We start from the raw sequence: 19,049 nt of genomic DNA on the forward strand, positions 1-19,049 counted from the left end.
GACTACACTGCACCTTTGCATTCCACTCAATGCCGAATCTCAAACGTCGCGTCGCCCTCGACGACGTCCCGGTCCTCCCTGTCGAGCCGCACCACTTTGGCCATTGACGGCCCGCGGTCCAGCTTCTGCAGCATGGTTGCAATGGCCGTCTCGTCGCCTTGTACCTCGCCCTCGACCTATGTCGGGTCAGCAAGGCCCGTGCAAGACGATGTATAAAAGAATGCATGGCACCACCGATACACACCTTGTTATTGGGCAAGTTCCGCACCCAGCCGGTCAGCGCCAGCTGGTTGGCCTGCTTCCGCGCAAAGTAGCTATGCGGTCGTCAGTCAGTTGAAGGATGACACTTTGGATTCGATGTGTGCCGATCGCCAGCTTCACATTCACGTACCGATAACCAACACCTAAAGCCACTGGTTAGTGGGTGTTTTAGGGGAGGCAACCGAAAACCAAGACAGGATATTTACCTTGTACCTCACCGCCGTGGGCGAGAAAGTATACCTGGAGCGGTAGGTCAGTTAAGGCATCTGGAGGTGCCGGAAAAGGTTGGCGATAAGGGATGGTCGATGCACAGGTTTGGTGTTTGTATATATACCCGTTTTACCGCCATTTCAAGACAATAATACAGATAGCCTTTGTTTTGAAAATAATTTTATATCAAAGGAGTGCACAGTCGCAGAGCTTGAGTCGTCATTAAAATGATGATCATGGACACAAGATGTTGTCGGATGTTGTGGCCGAGTTGCCACTAACTTGTTCAAACTTGTATTGCTCGTAGGGCGTAAGAGGTATGTACACGTGACTAATCATGTGCAGCTTTCATTCAAAATGATGTCAGCCATGCGCTAAACTCATAGCGCGTCACTCCCTGTGGCGACCTTTTGCGCATCGCAACCTCACTCCGATATCAGTACTTTCGCGCCCCGTGACGTTACTTGCAGCCTCGTCCTCGGGCTTACACATACGGCACGCCGATATCATGGACCCGTCAAATACAGAAAAGCCAGAAGCTCCGCCTACAGTCGTGTTTGGCCGCTCAAACAAAAAGCGCAAGGCGTACCGGCAAAGAGGCGGCGACTCGGCACAAGCAGACGAACCAGTCGCGACAGCACATAGCCCCGAGAAGACTGACACAAACGAAGAGACAGCGACGCCCACACAGCCACGGCCGGCTGGTGGCGACGACGACGAAGAGACGAAACCAGAAACGGACGACGGCGCCAAAGGCGACCAGGACGATGACGGCAGCGCGGTAGAGGAAAAGGACGACAACGACGCTGGCGACGGCAACGGCGACGACGATGCTGCGGGTCTGACGGTCGCCGAGCTGATCCGGCGGCGCAAGACGCGCAAGCCCAAGATTGGTGGGGTGGAGTTCCGGGACGAGGCTGCCGAGGCCTCGTCATCGTCTGCACTATCGCGTTACGCCGACATGGCCGTCGACGGTATGGACCTCGACATTGCGTCGGATCCCATGGCCATGGGCATGCAGTTTGTGCCGCAGACAGGCATGATCGGCGAGCTCGTCAACAAACACATGTACGGTGCCCTGTCCCTTTTAACTCACTATCCCGCCGGCAGCGAGTAATCCTCTTGATACAGACACTAATCCTTCAGGGAGGAATATGTAGATGCACAGTTGGCTAAACGACACCGAGCAGAAGCAGAACAAGCACATCTGCCGGCTACCGGTGGGCTGGCAGGATCAGGGCCGAGCTCTGGTCCCAGTGCCGGTGCAGGCACATCCGGTGCTGCTTCAAGCGTCGACGCGCGCCAGCAGCTCGCCACCAAAGGCAAGCTGCACGAGATCGACCTGGGCGCCGAAGCGCGTGCGCGCAATGTCGCCATGACCGAGCGCGCTACACAGCGGCTCCGCAGTACGGGCGACGCCGGAGGCGGTGGCTCAGCAGAAGAGGGCACGCAATCCGGCCGCGGCGGTAAGAGGCGCCGCGGCAGCGACGACATCAAGCGAGACCAATTGGTCGAGCAGTTCCTGCATGAAAACAGAAGTAGCCCTCCCCCCTCCATTCCTCGCCAACCTGTTAATAAACCGATAATCACATTTACTTTATACTAACAATCCACCCAGTGGATGTCGATGTCTATGATGCATCGCGCGATGCAGCAGGCACATCCGCAGCAACCACCGAGGGCCGGCCTACAGACGACCGCGTCGCCGAGCAGTTCCGCCGCGAGTTCATGGAGGCCGTCGCCCAGCGCATGCGCCGCAAGCGGAAACCACTGGGCCCGCCCGCCAAGCCCAAGACGGCACGCAACGACGAAGAGATTCTGCGCGGGCCCAAGCTGGGCGGCAGCCGCAATGTGCGGTCCGTCATTCGCGACAAGTTGCTGCAAAAGCAAGAGGAAGAGCGCCACAACATGCCCAAGTACGAGCAGCAGCTGCTGGAGCAGAAGCGGCGGATGAACCGGCGGCGATGAGATGGCAGAGACAACGAGAAGGAATGTTTTGGCGTCGGCGTACCATCTGGGAACTTTGAAGAAACTGTTTCTACCTTTTTTGCCTCGGGCATACTGCGGCTGTATTCGCGATGGCTCTGCATCCCAGAAACAGTTGCCAAGCGCACGGCAACAGTTCCAATAAAAAAGAGATTCATTCGCACACCACGCTGCCACTCAGTCACGGTCATCCGCATGTACTGGAAAGCTCACCGTTGGGTTCAGTGCTATCAGGAACACTCTACGAAATAGGTAGAGTGTGCGTATGTGGGGTCTGCAATAAACTAGACACCGGCGGGCCAACGAAGACGCTGCGTGGGAAGCTCAACTTGTTTCGGCGGTACTATTGAGACACTCTTCTGATATAGACGTTCCGGATCTCGGAGGTGTTCATGAGCCCGTCTTTTCGGCAGTCAGTTATGTTATGTGGGCCAAAAAGAGGCGGAATGTAGAAAAAGAACGCCACTCGCACACATACAAGATCGTTATATGTGCCCCCCTTTTTGATGTAACAATGATACAATTGAATATGAACAAAATACTCATTTTGTCCAGGTCAAATTATTACTATTAATCCAATATTTCCAATATTTCCATTAAAATGGTAGGTCTATTTTCAATTTTGTATTTATTTGTGCTTTTTTTTTTCAAAAAAAAAAGGCACTAATCAATATTGACAAAGCGAAGAGGCGTTCACCATCTGCCCATCCGGGAAGGAGCAAAGAAGGGCCAGGACAACATGATTTTTTCAACTGTCATATGAGGCAAGAGCAGCCGTGCGTGGAGATCAATCAAGCAGGTGCACTTGGCGTGTTTACCCCTTTTTCTGTGTTATCGACTGCAGCGTCTATTTTCTTATGACATTTCATCCGCTCCTTCCTTGCATGTCCTTCCCAGTACCATTCTATTCTTACCATCCCGAATTTCGCCCCTTTTCATCCCAATTGCTTCATTTCTCCTGTTTCTTACCATTCTCGAGCGTCTCATTTTATTCTGCTCATGTTCCTCCAACGCCATCGATTCATCGTCTACCAAACATCAGAACGAACATTGCATATTGTCGATGTCCACTAGCTCGGCTTCACACCTTGTTCAACCGAATGCGTACCGCTCTTGATCCCTCTCAATATGCCACCCACACTTTGCCAATCTGTGGATCCCGCTACTCTGACGCAAGCCAGGGCTTTCCCGCTGCCGCTTCCCGGCATTGGGCAGGATTCTGGGCATGGCAGACCAAGGTTACGTGCGCGCCCTTGGTTTTTGTTTTACGAAAGGCAAGCTCCCTCTGTCTTCTTCCCGCCTCCGCATTTCCACAACAACATGCTTGCTTTGGCTTCTCTCTGCCGCTCTCCACATGGCATCTGAGCCGCATTTTTGACCGTCCCCATCCTACAGCACAATATCAAACACTAGCGGTACGACCTGTGTTTAAGGTGAAATGCACTTCCAATACCTTTTCTCTTGCCAATCCGGGTGTTCTCACACCTGTCGCACGTACGCGGCCCTCCATCTCGAAAGTCCGCCGAGACGTACAATGCCGCCCTTCCCTCCAAGAAGAAACCGTGCCATGCACATCTATTCGATTCGAAACAAAAAAAAAAACATGACAATAAGCTATTTTTGGTGAGTCGTTTTCCGGAAGGTTTAACCGTCTATCCCTCTGCCTCTGACTATGTTCTGTTTCCCCACCTTGACAAAAAACCGATAGTTGAGGTTGACGCTGCAAGGCATATTTGAAGAGGTATTACAATATACTCCGTACTAATACGTCAAATACAGCTACTAGCTAGTTAGTGCCACCCCAGGACCGCCCCGAAGCGGCGGCCAGAACGAAAACGTGGTAGCCATGCGGACATACGGCGCAGGGGACACAGACTATGTCCGACCAAGGACGACTCTTGGCAAGCGACGTGTCGTCTGTCATGGCCTTTTCTGGACCATACGTACGACAAAAAAGCGACGGAGGCCCGGTATTGCTTTGGACACAAGAGGAGAACGAGATCAAAACAAAAAGTCACAGCAGAAGGGGGAGCGGCGGCAATAGCCCGCTAAGCAATCCCTGGTTAGATCGAGCATTGAAGCGGCCGACCACGGTGAACATCACCCCATTCTGCTTTTTCAGAACCGTGCTTCTGACCATTCGCGGACCACATCCGGAGGTTTTATGACTGCATTTATTCAAGTTTCAACCAAGTTCTCTTTGCCATTGCAGCCCGTTAGACCGCCAAGCTAAACAGCCGACGACTCACACTGTCAGGTCAACGTCGTCGTGTTGCTTGGCGATCCTGTTTCGAAATCCAGAGCGTCATGACTGACTTGGTCTACGCTTTGCGGTCTTTCATCCCTAGAATCAATATAAATGGCGCAAAATACGCCATCAGATAAACAAGGAGTTGATCTGGCTTGGATTGCCATTGTTAAATGGTACTCGACTAGCAATGCGGTTAATACAGTGATCGGCTGCAAGGATTTTGTTGAGAGGGTTCCATCAGGGATACGGTCGCACTATGCACTGGCGAGTTGCACATATGCCTACCCCCGTCAATATGCTGGAAACTTGACCCGGCGCAACAGAACGAAGAACCGAAGCAACTCGCCAATCACACCCTGCCACTTCTCGATGCGGAGTGTCTCGTGCCTGGCCTCCACAGCCCCAACGCCTCAGGAACTCCGTGCGGGTGCCTCCCCGAAACCTCGCCTCCCATTACCTGTTTTGTGGCCTGATGAGCCCTGCGCCAGTTCTGCGTTGGCATTCGACACTTATTCGCACAGCCCTTTCTCCTCGTTTCATTTCGGCGCTCAAAATAGAAAGAAGCCCTCTTCATGCTGGTCGATCCAAGCAAGGCATTGCCTCCGCCCCACGTGCATCCACCCCGAAGAAGTGCAACATCCGCGCTCGCATGTTGCGCCACGGGAAAGCGTCCCGCTTCGAGCGCGGGGACGTCAACTGTGGTCGAGTATGTCGGCAATTGAATGCGGTTAGAGCCTGAAGTCGACATCTTAAAAGAAAGAAGACAAGAATCTAGTTATGGGGCTTTGCTCTCTGTTTCTAGTCTTTTTGATATTGGGTGCATATTGTTGCTGATGTTTGCGTCCAGACGATTTGAAGAAGCGGATCGTCTTTTATGGTATGGATAAAATCTTAACATCCACACTTATGCGCACCAAACAAAACGATATAAAAGGGAGAACTGAAGATCAACTCCTGTGATAACCAAAAATACGAAAGAAGAAAATGCACGCGTCTTTTGTGCCAACACCCCTGTCTGCCCTGTCGCGAGCACAACAAAAGTCAGTCCCAAACAAGTGGGCAGTGGGGATTGTCTCTCAGGTCAGTGTTACAGTTTGCATTGGCCTGCAGCCCCGCCGCAGAAACATCAAGCACGTCCAGGTGCCATGAATTGTCCGATACAGGGCGGCGAGCTTTGCAAGTGTCCGTTTCACATTTGTCTAGATCTCTGCGGCCATTGTATGCACCCTATCAGGTTTCGCATACTGCTATGATCGCCAAAAGAGGGTGTCTTGCCGAAGCGTCAACCACAGCGGCAAGGATGTGCAATTGTACTTATCCTAACCGAAGACTGCCAAAGGCTTGGATGTCGCGACAGTCTGGGTTGCAGCCCATAATGCAGCAAGTTATTTTTAACATGTCGATGTTTGATATTGCTGCAAACGGGTTTGCTTCCAACCTTCTTTGAAGTGCTTCCACCTCATTCCATGTCATGTCAACAAAACTTCTTCGATGGTGCTAGAAACTCGCTTGAGCAATTTTCTTTTTTCAACAATACCATCTAACACGACCTCTCCCAATTCGCAATCTTTACTGAGACTTCTCACCAGCAATTAATCACCAAAAGCAGAAATCAGGGCCAAATCTGTTTCACTTGCGACAATTGCAAATACGGGCAATCTATCAAGGCGTCTGTGTGTCTGTGTGTCAACGTTTCTCGTGTCTGTGAACCATGCCCGCTACATTACAATTGCAGGGCTACCCTCCCGCGAGCCTACCAAGAGTGGAAACGGATAACTTCAATGTGGAGTAGAACCTTCTTTGGATCCAGACTACCGTTACACATAAATGTACAACATACCGCAAACGTCTCGTTTGCACTGGCGGAGTCTGGGTCAGGATCAGCGCGGGGGTCTAGAGGCGATGCAGCAACGCCGTTTTATCGATCGATATATTCGACCTACCGTCCTTCGCTACGTTTCGGGCAGCACAATAAACGGAACATGCCAAAGAGCTGGTAGAAACCGCCTGGACAACGTCTCCTGCACACAGTCCCAGATATGTTTACGACGTACGACATACCTTGCAAGCATTACGGAGAATTACGGCATGAAGCTTTTAATCCTGAAGGGGCCCCTAAGTGCAGAGCCTCTACTCACCACTCCAGCGCCATGGTATTTATGTTTGCAAAAACGGAAGCAGGCGATGCATAACAGAGTCACGTATTTGCCTTTTACTAATGCCGGTAAAATGGGGTTTCTGTGCCTTCGACCCCAACAGTCTCGTCAAGCTCGAGAAGAGGAGCGGCAAGCAAGACGCAGTGATAAATAAACCAGGGTCGCTGAGCAACGTCTTTTTGGCAACTGAGAAGGACGAATTCATGACAGCCTCGGGGATGCTGGATGTCAACCCCCCCCCCTCCACATGACACTGTCGACGAGGCAGGTGTTAAAGCGAGATCTCGCCCATCAACGTCCCTCTTGAAGAGAAGGACGTATCCTCTACCCACCGCTACATCCTGGCCCTCCTACCCCTTAAATGGGGGACTAGACTGGAGGGGGACCCCGCATCGTCATCATCACAAGACGCGGCGGACCCCTGTTCGCCGCCATGGCCAGGGTGCCGGCAGGTTGTTCATTCACTATCCCATCTGGGTTGAGCAACACAACGCAAGCCCAAATCAACCACTGTGTCCATCGTACGCCACTGTGCATACAAATCCGCCTATGCGAAGCATTTGAAGGTTTTCAGGACCTTTGCCTGGGCCTAGCCCACAAGTGAGAGCAAAAGTGTGCGCGCAATGTCCCATCTCCGAGCTGGTCTAGCCTGGTCTGCAATGGCACTCCAGATTTAGCAAGGGTCTGCAAGTATTTCAGCTTATGCCGTACTCGAATAAGGACTTGAGGATCATAATCCAACAACACAATCGTTCAGCTAGACCGGGGTGCCATCCTACCTGCGGTTTCTTCTTCGAACTCTCAACGGAGTTTGATGCTTGTTTTGGGGCAAAAAAGATGGGTTCAGGGAGAGGGGAGAAGGGGTTGTGGGCCTTGTTGCCGCAGTCATGCTGGTCGAAACATCTATCAAAGCTGTCTGACTTTACCTGAGCGTGGAGTTTTCTGGTCTGCCACAACGTATCATCTCAAGGGGACCTGCGGGCGGCGAATGGGCGACAAAGAAGACGAAAAGAGGGACGAATAAAGAGACGAGAGAGCCAAGGGCACAGGGGTTGATTTTCTCTGGCCCTGCTCCCGCTATCGGGAGCAACCCGTGTCATGGCCTTTCCAACACGAATGGCATCAAAGCCATTGGTTTAGTTGGCCTAGTATCGTCTCGCCTTCCTTGCCTTCTCGTAAATTCACACCCAGGGCAGAGAAACACTCGAGGCAATCACCAGCCTCTGGAAACAAGCCAGGGCATGCCGACCCCTCTAACCCCTGCCTTGCCTTTGGCCTCGCAGGCCGGTACCCTGAGAGTGATCCTGTAAGGAGTACATAGCGTGGCTCACGACCACTTCTTCACCCCACCGACACTCTTCTTTCACTCACCATATTGATTTTCATTCTCTTGATCACCTCCTACCATTTGATCGTTCGTCTTTTCCTATTCCGGCTCTTTGGATGACCAACAAGTTTTCACACAATACACACAGCAAGTACTGCCCCCTCTTCGCCTGCTTCTCCTTCTACTCTTTCTATCTCAGTCTACCCCAAACGCAATTTCGAGCTTTCGATCGTCGTCAGTCTTCTTTGTCTGGTCTGGTTCCATTCGAGAGTAAACTGAACTGAAAAAAAAAAATCCACGATAAGTAAGAGGACGGCCGCAACGCGATTTTCCTTTTATTTTATTTTACCACAATCGAAGCATCAGCAGCACCTCGCAGCCTAGATTCCCAGTACGAGAGAATACGTTCAAACAGGAAACAACGTACTTGCGCCATTCCTCGTCACTCGTAATTTCCCTAGCGACGATCTGACACTGGTCTATCGACAAGAGCTTCTCCCCGCATGAAAATATCGTCACGTCTGGGACTTCGCCCAACCCCGGATGCAATACACTATTCTCGCCGCGCCACTTGCCCGCCGCTTTGCCACTGGCTATCAACTGCTAACTAATGTGTAGCGAGCAGCTCGTTCCAAAAATACGAAGTAAAGTCGGATATGGCGAAACTATTTATCGGGTATGCACTGTGGAAAAGACAACCTGGCGATGCTTATTTTACCACGACGTACTGACGGTTGTGTTTCTAGCGGATTGGCTTGGCACACAGAGGAGACTACCCTCCGCCAAAAATTCGAGGAGTATGGCGCTGTCGAAGAAGCGGTACGTGATATTTTCGTCTCCCGCTGTCCATATCGTTGAACTCTCCTTTCTCTCCCCGAGCCGCTTGGTCTACTCGCTCCATCACTTCCCGTCGGAGAATGTCTGGAACTGTGGCCGACTTTGACCGCAAATGCACGCAGCGATGACTGTGACAAATACAGAGAAGAAGATGAGGCAGAGAGAAAGAGAGACAGAGAGAAAGAGCAACGACTTATGGATGTAAGGTCTTCTAACCCTATTTATCGCCTTCCCCCGTCGATTTTGCACATTTTAGGTGGTTGTAAAAGATCGAGACACTGGTCGCAGTCGAGGCTTTGGCTTCGTCCGGTACACAAATGACGCCGATGCCCAGAAGGCGATCACGGCGATGAACAACATTGAGTGAGAGAGACGCAATCACCTGTTTTTGTTTTGTTTTGCTCCTTTGTTTCTCCTTTTATTTTTCTTTTGTGGCTTCCCTCAACGTCGGGTAATAGTATTGGGAACAATTTCTAACCTGGATCTTCACTCTTCCGTTAGGTTTGACGGACGGACTATCCGCGTCGACCGAGCATCAGACACTGGTCCGAGAGGAGGCTTCTCCGGACGCGGTGGTCCCGTTGGTTACGGCCCGAGGGGAGGCTATGGCGGACCCCAACATATGCAGGGTGTCCCATATGGCGTCCCGCCGCAGGGCTATGCAATGTCAGGACCGCCCATGTACGGCCAGTCGTATGGTCGCGGTAGCTACCCTCCCCAGGGTCAGTATGGCGGACAGCCAGCTCCAGGTATGATCTCTTCCCGTCTTCCAAGAAGCTTTGAATTTGAGCTAGAGACGGATTGGCCCACGATTGACGAGGGCAATGGAAACAGCCTTATGTGGTTGCGAGAAAAGCGTTGTACTAACGGTTGCATTCATAGGTTGGGGACAACCGATGTACGGTTACCCTGACATGCAGCAGCAAGCCCCTCAGGGGCAACAGGCACCTCAGCAGCCTTCGCAACAACCGCCGCAAGGTGGCCAAGGTTACTAACGTCGAGCCGCATCGACCCTTGGTGAAAGGTGTGACAGGGACCGAGTGCGTTCTCATTTCGGACCCGAGGGGAAAACAACCGGAAATTTGCACCTTTCAAGATTCGAAAAGGATTTGGAGACGGAAGAATCAAAACAAAGACAACGACGTATGTTGTTGGTTGCAACTGAAAGAAAGAGTGGGACCTACCTGGACTTTGTGTCTCTCGGGCTCTATTCTATTGCACTTTCTGGATATTTCGTCGTCATCAAACCAGCTACTGGATGGCGGTTGTACGATCACCATGGATGGCCGTTGCTCGCTTCGGTCGATCTGCATGATACCCTATTCTTTCAGGTTAGGAAGCGTTCTTTGGGACTCGGGTTTTCTCCAACGCCCTTTTCGACGACACTTCCGACAACCGCATGGCGATGCCATTTTTTCGGTTCTGCTTCCGCGTTTGTCGGTTTACCATTTTGATTTCGTTGTGTGCTGCTTCTCTTCTTTGTCCCTATTTGTTGTCGCTTATGCTTTATTTCTGTTGTTTGATTAAAATGACGTTCTCTTCTCTTTCCCGTTTCGTTTGCCTTTTGAGACTGCAGCATGTTGCTTTTGATTTATGTTGTGCCAGAGAACAAAAGAAAAGAGGAAGACAAAAAGACACGACCACGATGCATGTTGTAAGGGAAGATCTGGGAAGCTATGAAAACAAACCAGGTGCATATAAGGGAATGACAAGAATAGGGATTCATGTATGATGGCTACGGGAATCACCGGGGTAAAAGGAGGTTGGGACCGTGGCAATGGATGCGGAGCGGGAATAGGAAGTCGTGGTCTGGATATATATGTTGACGACAAACACCTCGACATATAACGATGGAGCAGCACAGTTCATGGGCACACGTTGGTCACACCGTGGCCACACCGTGGACAGATGAACCGCAACACAATCTTGACTGTGGGTTGGGAATTGTTGTCTTGGGAAACTTAGGGTTTGGTTGGTAAATAGCGAGGGAGACGGGGCAAAAGAAAGGAAAGAAAAACACGAAGTGTGTTGAAACAAAATAAGGGAAACTGCTTTGGTCTTTTTTCAGACTCGTTGTTATGTGGATTCTTTCAAGAGATTTCTCGGTCTCCAATTGCTTGCTCTCAACTACTCTTGCTGGAATCGCCGTGTGTGATCTGACGATCTGATGCTGACTGGTAAAATAAACAGAAAAAAAAAAAAATAAACAGGAGGAGGCGCACGCATGATGTTGTTCTGTTTGTATGTTATCTGCAATTGTCTTTTTCGGTCGAGCCATACCGCGCTGAGCCTGCAGACCCTTTGGTGGGGGATCCTGCTGACTCCTGATTTCTTTTCTTCTCAACACCGCCCATTCGGTTCATCGATCAGCCGTTGGTCGTCGTATGCATCTATGTTTATATGTCGTCTGTTGCCGTTACTGAGCAGAAGGGTTTGACTTTGCTTCGGCTTCGGCTTCGGCTTCGGCTTCGGCTTCGGCTTCGGCTTCGGCTTCAGAAGCAGCCTTGGCCAAGGCCCGCACGCGGTTCGACAGGTCTGTGACGTGCTCGTCGCCGCTCTCCGGGCTCAGCTCATCGAGCGCCGTCTCCAGGCCCCACAAGTAGTCCCGGTTCGGCCCACTCGGCCCCGTCGACCGGTAAATGTGCTCCGCCAGGGCCTGAACGTCTTGCGGACCGGTAAACTGCGGGTTCTCGGGCGTGCCAATGTATGCCATGGTGCGAAACGCGGCAGTGCCCTTGGACGCAGGGTAAAACGGCGTGTAGTGAACGGTGTAGCCGTTGATCTCGCGAATGTCGAGATACTCGCGCACCTCGGCGGCGTGTGCGGCGTCGATGCGGTAGGCGACGCCCCAGACTTTGTCGGAGGCGCAGTCGTGGTGATCCGTCAGGTTCTCCCAAAAGGAGCGCTCAATGAGCGTGGCCACGCGACCGGGTGCCTCGGGGGTGCCACGGTGGTCTTCACTGTGTGCGAGGGAGAAAATCACGCATGTCAATATTTGTGTCTGCGCATCTCAACGACAAAGCATCTTTGCCAGCCCCCGGTCCTGTTCCCGTCGACGAGGAGAAGATTGAAATGCTCACCTTGCCTAGTACAAATGTTAGCAGCTGTTCAACGCGGTAGAGGTTACGACGGCGTGTAAATGAAAAGCGAGACTGCGAGACTGTCGTAACATACCTGCCAAAATCGGCGCACATAACCGGTCACCCATCCTGGTACTCTGCGGTCTGCTCCGATCCAGGGTCAGCATCAGTACATCGTCCAAGAGAGCGTGGTCTTTGAGAAGTTGTGTCGGGATCGTACCGAAATGTGGTGGCGGCTTCCAGATGAGGCTCCTGTTGAAGACATTGTTGGTTAATGAGCTGAAGTCGGTGCTGACATTCGAGGGATGTGGACGCAGGAGGCACGTCAGGCGATACGGGACGGGAAACTTGGGAAACGAGGGAGATGATTGGAGGGAGACGTTTTCGGGGAGAAATGGGGATGTGTCCATCCCAGCCAAGTCCACCAGGGCCTTTGTGCTTTGTGCTGTGTGTGCTGTGACTGCCGCAACTGCGACACAACAAGCGACGTAGGATTAGGGGTGCATGAATTGGCACCAGACAGCCTCTTACGAGGCAGACAAAGCAAACGAGGCCCCCTCAAGGAGAGCACGAAAACGCAATACGGGCACATACGCATAACCAAATATCCAAAACTCGCCTTCGACGACCGCGGAAGCTGTCAGAGCTGCGTCGAGTGTGCCTTCCGGAACGCCATTCGGCTGTGGTGGCAGCTCGCTTCCAGTCATGGCTGGTCGAGAGCAAGAAGGATGAGGGACGGGGGCTAAGATAAGCAACCTGATATGCCGTGTCTTGGTGTCTTTTTATACACAGGGGTAGTTCATGCGGATGCGATCGAAGTTTGGTTCAGGGGACGTTGATCAACCGGACGGTCGTCGGAGATGGTTTGCTGGAGAGAACTGTACCGATACATGCAGCAGTATGAAAATGGGCGGGATATGTCGAGAGAAGCGTTCGTGGGTTATATATAGAATGAAATGTACGAGAGAGCTGGACTGTTGATATGTGAGCAATGCTGAGAAATTGGTCGATTAGCAGACATGGGGGATGCGATGGCAGAGCTTATGGGCCGCCCAGCCACGGCAAGACCGCTCTTTCTTTTTTGGCCTTTATTTAGCGCATGACCCTTTCTCACTCTTCTGACCGTGATATGCCCAAAATAGGGGAACAGAAGGAGCGACTGACGGACAAAAGATGAAGTCAAGTCATGAAAGAATAAGGAAGGCCAGATATAGAAAGAGCGATGTGACAGTCGATCACTGTCTTATGCAACATCACGGACCTGTAACGGTAAGGTACCGATGCTATCTTACAGGGCTGCCGGCCAATATCATCAGACCAGCGCGGTGAGACGGACATAGGGACGTCCGTCTACGGATATACCGCGGGGCGCCTTTCGCAATCTTCCGGGGGGGTTCCCCGTTGTCAAGGAGGTCGGACGAAAAAGCTGTCGTGAACAACCTCGTCTACCTTACCTTGCCCACCATACGCCGTATTAGTGGACATCGAGGAAGAGGCCAGGAGGTCAAGGCTACCCAACTACATAGTGCACGCAAGGGATTTAGATGCAAAATGAGCAAGAGCGACTGATAGCATCGCTTGGTGCCTCTTTCCTGTTGTTCAGTCTTGACCAAATCCATCGGGCAAGAACGAAACGCTTCTCTTCGGGGGGCAGGAGCGCGAGGCAGCAAGATTCCAAAGCTCAAACACATTTGTTCGTCAGCTGAACACAGTAGCACGAGGCACTGCCCTTCTCGTAAGTATTGATTTTTGCTTTTTCGGCCGCAGCCTGCGCGCCACCAGCTTTTGGGTTATCTGTGCCTGACAAGTAAAGCATTCCCAAGCCTTGTCTAACTGCCAGGGCCTAACATCGCCCCTCGTGATTACTTCGTACTCCTGCATCAGTCGTCATCGTAAATGGAGCTGCCAAGGCACTTGCGAGGCAAGAGTCCTTCCCTGCTATTCCTCTTCGTTCGTAGAAAGCCCATCGCGCCTGCCCTGCGAGGCTTGCCTCGTTCCCACTTCAGCCCCTCAAGTATGGAAGCTGCGAGGGGTGCTGTGGAGGCTCAAAATATCACTCCGTCGCTCCTGCAGCTGCCTTTGGCTTTCCCCACATCACCCCTCCATTTTGCTGGGCTTCTTTGGCTTTCTTGGCCAAGCACGTTGTAGACAGTCAGACAGTAAAGGAAGGAACTATTGGCATCGAAAGGGGGAAGGACCAAACTGCCTTGGCCATATCGACCCTTGTTCTTACTTTTGCGACTTTCACTCTTCTTAACTTCTACATCGTTTGAAAGGCACACTTTGTCATAATAAAGCTGCGCGTGGCTGTTCTTTCTCCGTCATATCCGCCCGACTCTCTCATATCTACTAGAATAACATCACCTTGCTTTCCACACTCCAGTCGCACAGCGATTTGGCTGCAGACAACTTCTCGAGAACCAAAACGCAAATCCACGCCTCGACGAGCTTCCGGAGACCCCTGCCCTGCATCCTAGATCACCTCCTCGGCACTCGACAGTACGAAAACGACACGATCATCGTCATACAGAGTCCTTTCCATCTTCCGCCAGGCCAGCGGCGCAGTACTCTGCACGCTGCTCTGAAACGTGGGAACTACCCCCTTCAGAGAGCAGGGTTTCCTACAGCTACAGCGCCATACCCCTCGAAACGTGGGCATCGTTCCGTGCACCGAACTCCGTTCGAGAATCTAGCTGCCCGAACGCTTCTTTGCGACATCTACCTCCCACCTCGACTCTTTCGAGGGAAACACTAGAAGGTATGCCAAGGCTCACCATTCAGCATTTTACGAGCGCCGCCGGCCGACGATACTGATACAAGCATCGAACAAGCTCCTCGCGTTTGCCTCCAATGGCCTACCATAACCCCAACAACCCGGACGCGCTCCCGTGGTAAGTCTATCTTCTCCTTTCCCCCCTTTCTTAGTGGCTGCGCTGTGCTGCGCTCATCGAGCAAGAGGGGTTTCGCTGCATACCGGCGCGAAGTGCTTCCCGGATCTCGAAAGGTTCGCATGCTGACGACGATCTTCCCGATAGGTTTGCCGAGCCAGAAAAGGCGAGTTTCTCTCTCGACGTAGTCTTGTCTGCCTCGTGCGCCTCGATGCGCCCGCAGTCCACGGCCCCCACGTAGCTGTCACAGAGAAGCGGTCACTAACATGCACGAAACTAACAGAAAGGGGGCGACAAAGTCAACACCAACCAGCAGCCGCCGCCTCAACAGCAAAACTACCGGCCGCAACCGCAGCCCCAATATCACCAGCCGCAGCAACCTCAGTACCACCAGCCACAACAGCAGCAGCAGCAGCAGCAGCAGGCACCGCCGAGGCGGCAGCCGGAGCCTTCATATCGTCAAGATGCACGGCCGCACTCGCCGATGGGGCCCCCGCGTGATGGATACAACAGTGGCGGCGGCGGCGGCGGACCGGGTCGGGTAGGCTTGCCGAGCGGGCCACGTGCCGGTGCCAACATGCAGCCACCACCGCGGTCGCCCGTCCCGCCAGCGAGAATATCGCCCGCTCCTCAGAGCCCGCAGTCGCGCGTCATGTTCCAAGGCGACGAGGAGCTGACAACGGACCAGCTGCGGACCATTTTCGAAGGACTGGATACGCATCGTGAGTCTCTAATGTGTCCTTGTATTGCAGTACTTAGCACCCGACTACTAACAGTGTAGGCGTCGGCTACATTACCGAGAAGCAGCTCGCGGAGAACCTCGTCAACAGCGACCGCACCAAGTTTGACACATACACGGTCAACATGATGGTCCGCATGTTCGACAGCGACCGCAGCGGTGACCTCAACTTCCAAGAGTTTGTCGGCTTGTGGCAGTTTCTGGACCGCTGGCGCACCATCTTCAACCGGTTCGACACCGACCGCAGCGGCAACATTTCCATGGACGAGTTCAAGAACACGTTGGTGTCCTTCCAGTACCGCCTGTCGGACGGCTTCATTGAGTTTTTGTTCAAAAACTACGACCGCGAGAACCGGGGCGTCATCACGTTCGATCTGTTTATGCAGTCGTGCATCACGCTCAAGCGCATGACCGACACATTCAAAAAGTACGACGACGACCGCGACGGCTACATCACCATCAACTTTGAGGACTTTGTGTCCGAGTTCTTGCGGCAGATGCGGCGTGTCATGATTGTCGACGACGGCAAGAACCAACCGCCGCCAGGGGCCTACTAGGCCGGGGCTCCGGGGGTGCAGCTCGCTCTGTGCGACGTCTGCTGTCCAGCATCTCCTTCTTAGAACGAAGATACCCTCCCTCCACGCCTTGGGTCTTTTGGGTAGACATTTTTGTTATCTTTTTATTATGCAACAGCACCTGGTTATTTTTATTTTTTATTTTTTATTTTTATTTTTTATTTCTGTTTTACTGTTTGTTCCATTCGGTTTGGTTGTCTCTGATGTCGAAAAAAGACCATACACAAGCAAATTCGAGTTTATTATATCAACGTGACGACAGCAAGGCGTGGGCGGGCATGATGGCTATTAAGGGTAGTCCGGTTAGCTCTCTGATCATCTGTGTTCGGTAAGCCCTACTACTACTGTGAGAAAGCTACACGAGAATAGAAAGAGCACCTGCTTTAAATGACGATTTTGCTGTGATAGGTACGACGAAGAACATTTCGTTACACGCTCCGTCACGATGCATTTCCGTTTTGTCAGCTCTCGAGAGCTTACTTGGGATCGTCGTGGTGCTCCGTCAATGCTTATCCCCTATTTAGGAAAATGAGTGCTGCATGGGCCGGATTCATCCAGCTTGTCCGGCATCGATCATGAACATAATCACCAAATACACGAAAGGGAGCTTCCTCAGCTTCTTCAGCTCTCTCAGCTACATCAGCTACATTAGCTGAGCTCTGGGACTTTATTCTCTTTGTTCTGGCACCTAGACTGCGTCGTGTCAAGACGATCGTGGGGACTTCTGTCGCAGCCAATCAAAAGTTCTGAATTTAGCCGGGCATTATTCACACCCCCCTCATCATACCAGCTTTTTCCTGTGTCCCTTTCCTCGCATGACGTCCCACGGAGAGCTTGGGGACAGCTCCCTTTATTTTGTGGGCGTCCCTTCAAACGGCAATTTAAATGGGGACCTCGAGCTTTTATTGAGGCGGTGAAGGTGTTTCACGAGCTTCTCCTCCTGTTGCAGCACGGCCTTGCTCACTCGTGTCAACGGCCAGTGTATGCGAAGCATCGTCATTGTGCTTCATTGTTCAGCCTTGTGGACGGGGTACTGCGGGCAGCCGAAGAAGGGTTAGTTGAGAGACAAAAACGAGGAATAAGCCAAAAAGGAAGAAATGACCCAGGATGCTGGGAATGAAAAAAGTAAAAGAAACAAGAACCAAAAAAATAAGCGATAGCAGGGTTTCGTCGCCACAAACATGGCAGCGCCGCAAAAAAAGGCAGAGGCGAATGGGCAAAAATGAGCTCGGTCAACGAAGGCCTTCACCAGGAGATCTTGGCTAGGAGGCAACAAACGCTGCCGTCCTGCTCTTGGACGGGAAAACCACGAAAAAAAAAAAAAAAAAAAAAAAAAAAAAAAAAAATAATCAAATCAAATCCCAGGTGGGGAGGTCAGAAAAAGAGCCTTTAACGATGAATGAAAAACTGAGGTAACGAAAAAAGAAAAGATGACATGGGAAAGGGTACCAAAATCTGCGGAAATAGTGAACTGACAGGTGGTAAGTAATGGTCGAGGCAGACGAGTCTGGCAGTGGGTCCCCTTCGTCTCGAGACCTATCTCAAAAGGGAAGTTTTGCTGTCGTCGAATGGAGACTTCCGCATTGCCTCACATGCTTCACGCAAAGCGTCAATATGGCCCCGCACCCGCTGTTTGGATCCTTCCTTCTGCTCTGAGCTACAATGGAAGGAAGTCGCTCTGGCCAATGACTGCGTCCGTGTTACGAGTGCCACTGCACGACATAAAGAATACCCACTCCTTTTCTCTTTTGTCTCTGGCGATGCCGGAGCTTGAAGCTTCACGTTCTGCCAATTCTGTCACACTTTGTCACGGCAGCGAACCTATCTGCTGGGACTATAACCGCAGACACCGCCTTGTCGTTGTGGCAGTCACTTGCTCTCGTACGGAGTTGAGCTTCTTTTTCTTCTCCCCACGGCCCACCAAAGTTGCACCCTGCAGCTACAAAACAAATCTTGCGATTCAGATAGCAGAAGGCCTGGGAGCTCTCTGAGAGTTGCTCGGAGAGAAGTGCCTTTATGAACCTGGAACACCACTCTTGTTCGACCGTTCGGCCACGAGCTTTGGTTGGCCGTTCAGGACACCAGCGCTTATCGTGACATACCAAACGTCCTATTTTCACTGAAAGCTACAGAGGTACAACAGTACTTCTGCTCCTTAGTCTTTTATGTACAGTGCACGTTTTGGTGGATTGCCCGAACCGCGCGCTCCATTGCCACTCGCCTCCGAGCTACCGGGTCTGAGACGTGAGGTGCCTTTCCTAAAAAGAGTGGCCGATTAATTTACCCTTTTGGGGCAATGTATCCTTTGAACGACAAGAGAGAAAGAAGACGGAAGCGGTAACTGCCATGGGCAATCGTTTCGCTTGTTTCGGCGGTTACGCGGTTTCCCTGAGAACTTTTATTCTTCTTTGTTCAAACCGTCGCTATTCAGGCGGCGGGCCCCTCTTTTCTGTCCGTCTGTTTTCGTTTTTTTTTTTTTTTTTTTTTTTTTTTTTTTTTTGGTTTCTAGCCTTGGGCCCAGCCCATGAAGTTGCTGGAGAACTAAACAAAAGGGTGGAGCGCCACCGAGAGCCTGGTTGTTTCTTTCTTTTCTTTCTTTCGCCTGTGTTTTTTTCTCTTTGATTTCGCGGCTTCAGCGCAAGGTCGCTCCGAATTTGGTCCAGAAGGCTGCCGCACATATATTTGCAGGGTCTAACGTACCTTCCAGGACGAGACGCCATTCGTCGCTATTCGAAGACA

At 51.9% G+C, this 19,049-nt stretch overlaps 4 protein-coding genes across 4 annotated transcripts; 2 read left to right on the forward strand and 2 right to left on the reverse strand.

Moving 5' to 3' along the window:
* Window positions 1-26: 26 nt before the first annotated feature.
* SPBR_09001 (acylphosphatase) lies at window positions 27-810 on the reverse strand (the record flags this gene model as incomplete). The annotated part of the gene is made up of 5 exons (XM_040767127.1): window positions 27-176; window positions 245-314; window positions 392-413; window positions 468-501; window positions 754-810. The coding sequence occupies 5 exons, from the start codon at window positions 808-810 to the stop codon at window positions 27-29; spliced, it is 333 nt and encodes a 110-aa protein (XP_040617655.1).
* Window positions 811-979: 169 nt separating this feature from the next.
* SPBR_07209 (uncharacterized protein) lies at window positions 980-2,439 on the forward strand (the record flags this gene model as incomplete). The annotated part of the gene is made up of 3 exons (XM_040765463.1): window positions 980-1,539; window positions 1,618-2,009; window positions 2,090-2,439. 3 exons carry the CDS (start codon window positions 980-982, stop codon window positions 2,437-2,439), a joined length of 1,302 nt encoding a protein of 433 aa, XP_040617656.1.
* Window positions 2,440-11,444: 9,005 nt separating this feature from the next.
* SPBR_07275 (uncharacterized protein) lies at window positions 11,445-12,815 on the reverse strand (the record flags this gene model as incomplete). Its single annotated transcript, XM_040765529.1, has 4 exons — window positions 11,445-11,988; window positions 12,047-12,113; window positions 12,203-12,360; window positions 12,703-12,815. The coding sequence occupies 4 exons, from the start codon at window positions 12,813-12,815 to the stop codon at window positions 11,445-11,447; spliced, it is 882 nt and encodes a 293-aa protein (XP_040617657.1).
* Window positions 12,816-14,958: 2,143 nt separating this feature from the next.
* Window positions 14,959-16,292, forward strand: SPBR_07311 (calcium-binding protein modulator protein; the record flags this gene model as incomplete). The annotated part of the gene is made up of 4 exons (XM_040765565.1): window positions 14,959-14,999; window positions 15,034-15,112; window positions 15,280-15,718; window positions 15,778-16,292. 4 exons carry the CDS (start codon window positions 14,959-14,961, stop codon window positions 16,290-16,292), a joined length of 1,074 nt encoding a protein of 357 aa, XP_040617658.1.
* Between the last annotated feature and the right edge of the window lie 2,757 nt (window positions 16,293-19,049).

Source organism: Sporothrix brasiliensis (genome assembly GCF_000820605.1).
Source record: "Sporothrix brasiliensis 5110 chromosome Unknown Cont20, whole genome shotgun sequence".
NCBI lineage: Eukaryota > Fungi > Ascomycota > Sordariomycetes > Ophiostomatales > Ophiostomataceae > Sporothrix > Sporothrix brasiliensis.